Source organism: Neoarius graeffei, chromosome 22 (assembly GCF_027579695.1).
Source record: "Neoarius graeffei isolate fNeoGra1 chromosome 22, fNeoGra1.pri, whole genome shotgun sequence".
Classification (NCBI taxonomy): domain Eukaryota; kingdom Metazoa; phylum Chordata; class Actinopteri; order Siluriformes; family Ariidae; genus Neoarius; species Neoarius graeffei.
Window position 1 is genome coordinate 35,448,382 of NC_083590.1, and position 11,459 is coordinate 35,459,840.

Genomic DNA, 11,459 nt, shown 5'->3' on the forward strand with positions numbered 1-11,459 from the left:
ATATCGGCAGTCAGCGAGCACCTCGGTGTGATCAGCTGTTTGTTTAGCGGCAGAATGATGGAATTGTCAGTGCACGCTCAAAGGTAAACCTGCGCATGCGTACACCGACTTCCTCTGTCTGCTTGACCGCGCAAAGAAGTGAGCGATTTCACACACATTTGCTTTAATCCCGTCAAATTAAATAAACTTCCCAGCCACAGAACGGGCTGCTGGGTGTTTTAGATATTACAGAAATAAACATCTCACAACGACCAAATTTCAGACGGAACTACATTTCACTGGTTTTATGAAATCAAAAGGGCGCCCAATTTAAAAAAAATAAATTTATATATATCACATGTCCCACAGAACAGTTTAAAGTGCATATTCTGGACCAATTTCGTTTATGTTATATATATATATATATATATATATATATATAAAAACGCACACACACACACAGTAACTTTAAAAACGCACATTGATAAAACTTGCTGAATTCGTGCTGAGTTTCTCTCAAGAAGCAAAGAAATATATCACAATGGAAAAATAACTTCGTTCTGCCCAAATAAAGTTCCAAATCTGTGCTCAAATCAGAATTTAAGGGAGTTGTACTCAATAACGTACAATATATAATGTACACTGTACACACACAATCTTGCCTATAAATACCCGGGGGAAATGACGGGAAAATTGTCATTATTGAAGCTGCCACGCCTAAGCCAAAATCAACGTGAACAGGCCATCGGGATGTTGCGTGCCGGAAGTACACAGACAGAGGTCGCCCGGCACTTCGGTGTTCATCATTCGACCATTTCCCGTTTGAGTCAGCGTTACAGACAGACAGGGAGCACCAGGGATCGTCCACGCCCTGGTCAGCCTCGAGTCACGACGCCAGTTCAGGATCAGCACATCAGGCTAGCTCACCTCCGTGACAGATTCCTGACCCCCTCAGTCACTGCTGCTGAGACCCCTGGACGACACAGACCCAGAATCTCCAGCATGACGGTCTGAACATGGACCAACGGTCACTTTGAATTTTTTTATTGTGAATTAATTCTTGAGTTTGACAATAAATGTCCTTTATCGAGGTTTCAAGATGTGTGCGCATGACATACAATATCATAAATTTCAAATATATGCATGGATCTAAACTTTAGATTCTAAAGTGATATCGTGTTGAATTCCACTGTGCGTTTTTAAAGTTACACATTATATATAAAAATATATAAAAGTATGCCCCCTTTACACACTCATCCAGAAGGGTAATTTCACACAAGGCCATCTGTCTACAGCAGAAAAAAATAAATAAATAAAACACATCTGGAAAAATCCCAAGGGAGTCTGGAGCCAGATTCGTGACGTCACCTGCGGAAGCGCCAGCAGGCTGCGCGAGCTTTGCACGGTTTCAGTGCACAGCCTGTGTAGACCAAGCGCTCCCATTTCTCTCTCATTGTCCGGTCTTTTGGGAAACGATGAGTACTAATCCCATCAAGATTGGTGTTGCTACACCCTCCTACGATACATCTGTTAACCATTTTAATAATTACGCGATAACGAAGAAATCTGCAGAAAACCACCAGGTCGTTTTCTCATAAACAAACCAGCGCTGACGTAGGATTCAGAAGGAGGCGTCCCGCACGCGACGCCACGAAAATCAACATTTCCCAGGAAATCCAAATGCTGAGTTTTTTCAGAGGCAGACCAATTCGCCTCAAATGGCTTGATCTCAACTGAATTTCTCTGGTATTGCGCAAGGAAAAAAAAAAAAATGCACAAAATGCAACATATTTGACCAAAGTTTAATATAAAATAGGAGAATTACATTGATCTCGCTCCTGAATTTACCCGTGATACGCACTTTAAGGTCAACTGATTTCTCTCCCTCCCAAAGATCTTCGTGACGCTTCAAATGTTAGAGGTTTCTAACAGTAACGACACTTGGCAAAATGTTTCTAGAACGAGTGTTGGATTTTATCCTTGTTTACTAACTACCCAAAGGATGCATAAGAACGCTTGTGTCCCGTTTAGGAAGGATAAAGCGGTGAAACAGACAGAGGATTCACAGCCACCCCATAAACGTTTCACTTACCTGCAGTTTGGTGGAGGATCCAACATGATATCAGCGAGCTCTTTCTGAATCCTGTAAGAAAGAGGGGGGAAAAAAAAAAAGCCAGGTTAAATAAATGATTAAAAACCGTACAACGAGATCCTGTAATATTTTGATCTCCACTCATGATGTGTGTAGATGGTGCTCCGTGTTCTTTATACACCAAAGCCATTAATCCAGCATGAATCCTGATTGACTTTCGACAGCGTCGCATGAACTTTTAATGATCGTGATGGCAGGAGAATGCTGTGCTGGTAATGCGCAGCCCTGCTCAGCGCTCATTAGAAACCTGCGAGTCGGTCTACGGTTGCCATTTTAGAGGTTTCTTTTCTCCCTCATGCCTTTTTCTGGTCTGATCTGGTCAGCGTTCTCTCTCTGGGCCTGAAACATGTTAAAGGACAAATTGATCCTGAACAACCTGCATATTAACGTTTAAAATTAACACATGCTTTTAACTCAAAGTTAAGCCGAGGAGTATTTTTCACTTTAGTGCTATTCTACGTTACCCACAATGCCATTTGACTATCCATCGTCTGATCTCCATGCCACATGGTTCATTTGTACTTAAAGTGCTGCTGCATCGCTCGCTTTAAGTGCTTTCGTCTGTCCGGCTCTCGCAAATGGATCGGCTTTCAAAGCCGTCGTGCTCGTCATTAACCAGTCGAGCAAACCCTCTGTTATAACTCAGCACAATTGTGTCGTATTTAAAGGGATCCTCCAGCGGATTTATTCTCAAGCTTATTTCAAGTAGTCGCAGATTTCAAAAGTCAAACTTCCATTTTCAGACACCAAATAGTGTTGGAGAAAAGTTAATTTCCTTTAAAAAGCGAGACTGAGCATGCAGCCCCCACACACACACACACTTTCTGTAAGTCATGTGAGGGAAGGGGAGACACCTTTTTGCAGTGTGAGGTCTCATGTCTGATCCAGTTTCTGTCAGCGAGACACTGCCACAGCTGAGCAAGCACACTTTGCATTTTCTCAGCTTGGGATCTCTTTTTAGCATCACTGCAGCATTTATATGCTACACAAATAAGGCATACTTTTTTTTTTTTTTTTTTGGTAAAATGCTCGCAAAGCCATGATGCAAGTAGCTGAGTCACTCCAAGAGACCCCTACCGGACATCACCACCACAGGAAGCCCATCTGACATTTTAAAGAAAACAGGGCTCGACATTAAGGACTGCCCGATCGCCCGGGGCAAGTGAAACATGCCTTCAGGAGAGTGGGATATGTCCCTGACAGGGCAAGTTGGAATGAGCATATATTACAAACTAGTGCCACAAAAATTAGGCTTTTTGATCCTTCATTTCAGTTCCTAAAAGCGTCCCTCACTACGTATCCGCCATTATGTCTTGGCTGTTTTCTTAGTCTCGGTTTCATTTACTGATTTGCAAGTTATTTTATATCTCCCCCCCGGTATAGTATGGTACGCGTACTGTTTATAGACCCCTTGTGCATGACATCACGCGATAATTACAGCTGGGGTCAGACAGACGCCGGCTTTCATGCAAGCAAGGCTTCATCTGTCTTCAATATGGTTAATTTTTGCGCCATTTTTGCTTCGTCAAGCAGAGAAATAAATAAAAGGCATTACCGTCTCCCCGCTATCAAGAAAAATGTTAACAAGCCGAAGCAAATGCTTCAAGAACGAGGAAGTGAGTGGTTAAGAATACGAGGAGAGGAGCTCAGCCTGAAAACTCCAGAGAAATTCACAATTGTATTTAAAATGTATTTTACAAAAACAAAAAAGTCAGAAGTGAGGATGGAAGAGTTTGCTTAAGAATCTTGTTTTGTTTCTGCTTGCATTCGAATTAGCGCCTTCATGCAAGTGTTTGATTTTCTTTCAGGTGAAGCCGCTTTCTTATTCGACACAGAAAACCCAGATTGGTTTCAAACAACTCGGGCGTAAAAAACTCTACAAGGAGCGACATGTGCGATAAATCCTCAAACAGAACAGATTAAGAGCAGAGAGCGCTGGAGCTTTGTTTCTGTTAGAGGAACACAGTCCTGTGCAAAATATTTATATATTGGAGGGGGTTTTTGGTAGCTTTTTTAAATTTTGGATAAAATTGTTATTGTCCGTTAAAGTGCTGATGACACGTTTTTGACATCTTTGGCGATGTTTTATAACAAAAGGTAATTCCCGATGATCCATATATTAATTCACGAAGGCGCCTATTTTTACAAGTTATGATAAAAAAACGCGGCTATTTGGGCAAATTTGACGGGGCTGCAGCACCCAGGAGACGAAGGAGGAGGAGTGGCTATATGACGTCAGCGAAAGAACCTTCCTCCTAACTTACCAGTTTGTATCTGTTGCCAGATACCGCTGACGTTTTCTAGCCAAAAGTATGTTCAAAACCCACCAAAATGCACTTGAAACCCCCCAACTGGGCAGGAAACCTCCCAATCTGGCAACACTGCCAGTATTCCGGAGGGGGTCTACTCGTAGCTATGCCGGATCCAAAGACAGTCCTCCTGTCAGAACATGTGTTGTGAAACGACATAAGATAAAGGTACGTAGAGCTATAGATTCTACATGATAAATCATAAAGTCGGCGTGATATCAGTCATGTATTTGCTTGTGAAAGCTTGCGGCTTTCATGTAACTGCCGCCTAGCAACGAGAGGCAAAGGGTAAAGAGGGTAGGCTATCAGATTCTATTCGGAAGAGATCAACACAATTCTAGACTCCCAGAAGAGGAAGAGCTAGCACTAGAGAGTTCACCGGCGTTTTCATGCACCATTTCCATTGAGTAGAACCAGAGTAGAACAGCCAGTGAACCGCAGCGTGTTCTCCCGCTGACGTCACAACATGGCCGCGAGCCACGGACCCAGTTTTCTTGCGCTGTGCAATTAAAAGTTGGATATTCGCATAACAGCTTCTTTTCACGTAATTATAACAGAAATCTAACATGTTAGCAATGTTGTATAGTTTATTTAAGAAATTGCATAGAGTCATGTTCGTGTCATCAGCACTTTAAAAGTAACCAATAAACGTGATCATTTTATATTGTAATTCAAAAAAAAAAAAAAAAAAACCCACTCGCAAAACAGGGGGCAAGTTGAAATTAAAAGTTAATGTCGGGCTCTGGAAAATTCATTTTTCCTTTCTCGAACACTACTTGGTCTACGAAAATTGAAAGTCTGATTTTTGAAATCTGCAACTACTTTTACTTAAATAAGTTTGAGAATAAATCCACTGGAGGATCACTAAGCGAAAATGCACAAAAAGTTATAGTTAACGTTAGCAGGTAAGTCACAGCTGTGCCTTGTACATTCAGCAGAACCGTATGACTGCCAGCATGACGCTGCTGCTTTTATGCAAACAAAGTAGTGAATATCGAGCTCCTGATACTTCAGGCACAATATGGCCAAACCCTGCGTTTAATTCTGCTCCATTCAAAAAAAAAAAAAAAAAAAAGGGGGTGGGGGGGTGATCCCAAAGCCACAGGAGGCTCAAGCCTTGCACGTTGCCATGCCAACGAACAGACCAACACAGTAGTAACTGTTTCGGGGTCACCAATTATTACTCAAACTGGACATTTACACAACACACATAGTGAAACAAAAATGTCCCAGTGCCATTACGCTAAATACCGTATCAGCACTTTTGGAACGCTGCTTGTCTAATCAAATTGGTGGACCAGAAATAACTGTTGGAACTAAACAAACAATGCCAGAAAATGGTGAGAGTTAGAATCCAAGCTCATGCCCTCATTTTTAAGCACCAAGAATAAAACCGTACAGTCAGTAGGTCATGTTTGAAAACTTGGATTAAATTTCATCATTAAAATGCCGTACCAAAAGACTTCCTGTAATGTCAGCAGAGCAGATCGGCACCAACTTCTCACAGGAATCAAAATACAGCGTCAACCAACACAATAATACTTCCACACTTCAAGGTGGCTCGATTTAGAGCAGCTCGACACAACTCGGCTCTATAGACGATTCTGACCCAGTTCGGGTGGTTTCTACTCAATTACTGCCGTTATGACTGCTTTTGAAGTTTCCAGGTCTTGGAGAACATGGAGGAAACACCAATATGTTCCTGTCACTGTTCAGGAAGTGGGTGGTACGTTAGCAGTGTTACCGTCTCACGCGTGCATAATCACTGGTGGGTTTCCTCCCATAGGTGAACTCTAGGTGTGTGTACACACACCGTGCGCTGTGATCAAGACGGAGGTCCCATCCAGGAGGGTATTCCCGGGATAAAGGAATCCATATCCACCAAGATAAAAGCATTCAGTGACAGTACATGATACCCAGCCATCCACCAATGCAACCCGAGGGCCGGTTAGGAGTCAGGGTCTAACCTCAAACCAGTTTTTTGCGTTTCCACAGTCAAAGAATCAGCTCTCAGGCAGGAAAATGGATTCAAGAGCATCAATACTTCGCTTACTATGCAAGCAGCAAGGGTGGGATTAACAACCAAATCAGACCAACTAAAACTTTGCCATTTTCAAAAACTGAGCTGAGTCATTATCGTTACGGCGCTTGGTGTTAGCGTTAATATGAAAACGGAGACGCAAGCAAGCAAACAAGTGATGTAAGGATAGTGGTTCTGTGGTGTTTCTCCAGCCACCAGAAGAAGAAAAGAAAACACCAGTTCATCATAAAGGTTCGCAAATTGAACCAACTTGGAACCAGAACCTAGTCTACTAGCCCTTTTCCACCACAGCAGTTCCAGGGCTGGTTCGGGGCCAGGGCTTAGTTTGGAACCAGGTTTTCTGTTTCCACTGACAGAACTGGCTCTGGGCCAGAAAAACCAGTTCCAGGCTAGCACCAACTCTCTGCTGGGCCAGAGGAAAGAACCACTTACATCAGCAGGGGGGTTGGTTGGTTGTTAAGACCAACAACAATAGCAGGACCGCGAGAGGGCGCCATTTTTAAATAAGCGATGAGATATCATGGATGCAGTAAGGGTTGTTTTACAATCAGGGTACAAAGTTTGTGTCATGCCTCTTTTCCACCAAATCAGTTCCAGGGCTGGTTCGGGGCTGGTGCTGGTTCACAACTCGTTCAACTTGCGAGCCAGCTGAGAACCAGTTTGCTTTTCCATAGCTCGCAGTGCTAAGGGAAGCCACGTCATTACGTCGCTGTATACGCCAGTTACGTCGCTACGTTTGCATAAACCTTGGCGCGAATATCGAAGCAAAAACAACACTGAAGAAGCAGCAGCAACAACAATAATAATAAATGACTTCGCGTTTGTACAGCTGCTGCTTCTCGTGGCTTAAAAATGGCGATCTTTCGCAGTCTTATTGTTGTTGGTCTTAACAACTCCGCCCCCCTGCTGACGTAAGGGGTTCTTTCCTCTGGCCCAGCAGAGAGTTGGTGCTAGCCTGGAACCGTTTTTCTGGCCCAGAGCCAGTTCTTTGTCAGTGGAAACAGAAAATCCGGTTCCAAACTAAGCACTGGCCCCAAACCAGCCCTGGAACTGCTTTGGTGGAAAAGGGGCATCACAGGGGTCCAAAATTCAAATTGATTCAAACTGGTTTAAAAAAAATAAAAAAAACCTATCAAATCTGCACTTTTGGAAATTAATACACATATGAACATAGGCATGTGTAATAGTTTGTATTATAACAAGATTAAGTGTAGCTTTAAGCAGGGCTGGGAGAAACAAATGAAGTGATTCTCGGAGAGGACTTTTTTTTTTTTTTTTGACAATTCAGAATCCACTACTTCCATAGTGCTTTTAAATATAAGGCTGTAAGCTTTGTGTTAGTTATCTCTAATATTTATGTCCCAATATCTTGACCACATTTTAGGATGAAAATAATCATTTTAGATGTGTTATTTTATATCGAAAAATTAACTGTCTCAGAGAGGACTTTTTTTGACACAATTCCATACTCATTTGATCAAAATAGTCTGAAAACTTACTGGCATTCAACATTAAAACTTAACTATGTTTCCAATGACATGGAACCAAATGTGTGTTTTATGGTATAAAGAATGATTTAAGTGCATCCCTTTTGGAGCTACCTGTGGTCAAAAAAAAAAAAAAAAAAAAAGGCACTTTTTCTAAATGACACGAGTAATTTTGCTAAATGACATATTGCCATACATTCACCAAAAATAACGTTATCACCAAGGTTTTTTTGCATGGTAAATAGAGCGATCACAGGGCTACAATAAACAACCAAGTTTATTTAGTCAAGCCTTTTGATATTGAAGATAAGTGTTAAATGTGATTTTTAGCTTGCGGACCCTGATTGTAAAACAACCCGTAAAGCAGCAGTCATCTATTATTATTACTGCTGCTAGAGCCCTGCACTCCCGCAGGACCCGACGCAAAGCAGTGCGGGACAAATTTTGAAAGCTCATTGCGGGCGCGGGCGGGAGGGGGAGTGCACAATGCGGGAGAGGTGATAAGCTGCAGTCCCGCTAACTAAAAACGTGTTTAAAATAAAATTTATAAATCATATATAATTTGTGCTAGATATTTTATTTGGCATTAATAAAAACATTTTAAGATGCCTAAATTTGCAGATGCGGTCTAATCTCGCGTACGTTTCCGATTCCTTTCCGCTCTTCCGTGTTTGAGATCTCCGATCGTGGCAGAAGAGCAGACTCTCTCTGTAAAGCCTCAGCTGCGCTGCATGCCGCCTGGCAACGCGCACCCTCGCTACGTGCGCTAGGTGAAGGATCGGTCAGTGGAGAGCTCAGCTAAGCTCAGCATGTTTAATTCCCCAAGCCAATGACAAGAACTTTCTTGAGAAATAACGCGAACGTCTGCATCACGCGGATTTGCGGGCGGGAGTGGGACAAAATATGGCAGGCGCGTGCGGGAGCGGGACTACACAATGCGGGAGCGGGCCTGAAAATTCTGTCCCGCGCAGACCTCTAGTTGCTGCTTTGATGTTCGCGCCAAGGTTTATGCAAACGCAGCGGCGTAACTGACGTATACAGTGAAGTAACGATGTGGCTCCCCTTAGCACCCCGAGCTATGGAAAAGCAAACTGGTTCACGAGTTGTGAACCAGCCCTGGTGGAAAAGTAGCCTGGGAAATCCCATGCTGCTTTGCACAATCGTTCCGATCTGAAAAGACAGCATGGAAACTATGGTCTAAAGGCTCGCCTGAGTTAGGGAGCCAATCAGAGAGTGGGGAGGGGTGGAAAGACGGTGACGCGTACTACTCGACAAACGGAAGTTTGTAGTTTATTTGGGACTGTTTACGGATCACATTTAACATGGTGGCGAGCGATCCAAACCAAACTTTCGATCAAGCTTTAGACACTGTTCTGAATAGTTTAGAGCGAAAGTTTGTTTTAAAAAAAGAACAGTGTTTGGTGTTACAGTCTTTCTTCGCCTCTTCGTCGCTCTAACTACGTCACCGGGTACAACTGCCATGATTGGCCATGGGCTACGTATACGCCAAATGATAGACATTCGCAACGTCCAATAAACGGCCGTTGACAATCACAAACCACACCTCCCCTACGAGAAATTCAATAGGCGGATTCCAGACCATATTTCACTTGTGATATGGTCTGGTGTTAACCAGACTAGTGGAAAAGGGGTATACGTTGATGGAAGGACGTGTAAGTGCCTCTGCATGCTCTTGCGACAAGGCTTTCACAGATAGCTTTTCGCAGACAGTTGTAATTTATCGTTGAGCGGTGAGTAATAGGTGTGCGCGATGTTATTCACCGCCACAACGCAAGGGGGCGCGAAGTCACGAAATCGCTAGGAGTAGCTGGTGGGTGTGGTTAGTGGAGTGTTTATCCTCCGGTTACTTATAATGACTAGAACTGGAGTCGTATAGATGTACGTACTTCCTCGATCAACCGCTCTTCGTGCTGCTCCATCTTCGCTCGTGTTTTTAAAAATGGCGGTCGTGAAAACAAAACAAACCGGGAAAGTAGGGAAGCGGAAGTGCGTGTACAGCGGATGTAGAGTGGACCAATCAGAGCCCTCCTGTCTGCGACGCTTCTGCGGTGGTCACAATTTTTGGGAGGTGCGCGCAGAGCGTCTGCGAAGGTGGGGGGGCTACGCAGACGCCATCTGCGAGGACTGCGTTGTCAGCATAAGGAGTTCAGGAGATCTACATACATACTGACCTTTTAGCGCTGGTTGACAAGAGTTTGGAGTTTTTATTGACGCTGGCTTTGCTCTCTCGTTTCTTGCTAGGTGTGTCTTTCTCCGACTGCTGCCGGACAGAGGACGATGAGGACAACGACGACGATGAGGATGAAGATGATGAAGAGGAGGAAGAACTGGAGCCGGCACGTGAATCCTCATCCGACATCCTCGCGACCTTGACAAGATGGAAAAACAAAAAACACATTGATAAGACTAGTAGAAGGGTGCGGAGTTAGTTAGTGTGTGCAAAAGGAGAACAATGGTGACAAGAGAGTTTCCCAGAACACAATGGGACTGGAACCTCTGTCAGGACAGGCTGAGGAGGAGAAGGAGTTTGAACACAGCCCTGTTATCTAAGACTTGGTGATTCATTTCATAACCCAGTAGTCTAAACCGAGATTAGCCTACTGACCCTTGAGTTGAATTGAGTAGAGTTTCTGTAATGAAAGCTGGGGTTTATTATGAATTGACACAAAACAAAAACAAATAAAAAACAAACAAACAAATAAACAAGAACACCACCATGACCAGGAAAGACAGCAGGCTGCTGAGGCGAATAACCGACACCGCGCGCACACACACAATCCACACTTCACCTTCCTCGGTTCCTGAGTTCGAGAAACTTTTTACTGCACCGACGACAAACAAGTAAACAAACAAACAAACAAGCAAGCAAACAAACAACGTCGAATGGACCGAGCGTTCGGTTTCTTCACGGCGTCTCGTGCTCAAGCACGCGACTATCCAACAACAACAGACCCTGTGTGTGTGTGTGAGATAAACCGTGTAGCAATTACCGATAAAACAACAACAACAAGCTTATTTATTAAAAAACACAACCATTTCCGGCTTCCGCTACCTTTCTTTGTGTCTGCGCGAGCCTCTTCTCTTCTCTTCGCTTCCGTCGCCTGGACGCGCGTGCTTGTAATCGCCCTCGCGCCGAGCGGAAGTGCCGTGGCGATCCGGCGCGAGCCCACAGCGGCAGCACGGAAGCGGTTGTGTCCTCGTGCAGGCCGTGTCACAGCCCAATAAAACGCTTATAAGCGCTTATGTCACGTTACCAGCTCACCTCTGACGTAGAATATGGAAAGCAAACCTTGTTTTTGTTTTGGTTAGCCTCGCAATTAGCTTGTCTAGTGACAAAATATTTATATATATATATCATATTTGACCAAATATGTGGCCAAAAGTTTGTGTGATCATCAACTCATCTCATCTCAACTCATCTCATCTCATCCAGGTCATCAGTTAGCCTAACCTGCATGTCTTTGGACTGT

General features: G+C 43.7%; 1 protein-coding gene across 1 annotated transcript in view; it reads right to left on the reverse strand.

Moving 5' to 3' along the window:
* ube2e1 (ubiquitin-conjugating enzyme E2E 1) overlaps positions 1-11,214 on the reverse strand; it is a 66,631-nt gene extending 55,417 nt beyond the window's left edge. The window contains exons 1-3 of the mRNA XM_060904772.1: positions 11,042-11,214; positions 10,161-10,357; positions 2,072-2,122 (exon numbers count right to left, since the gene is read on the reverse strand). Coding sequence (XP_060760755.1) covers positions 2,072-2,122; positions 10,161-10,348 — 239 coding nt within the window. The 5' untranslated portion in view covers positions 10,349-10,357; positions 11,042-11,214. The remainder of the gene's footprint in view (positions 1-2,071; positions 2,123-10,160; positions 10,358-11,041) is intronic.
* Positions 11,215-11,459: the final 245 nt, after the last annotated feature.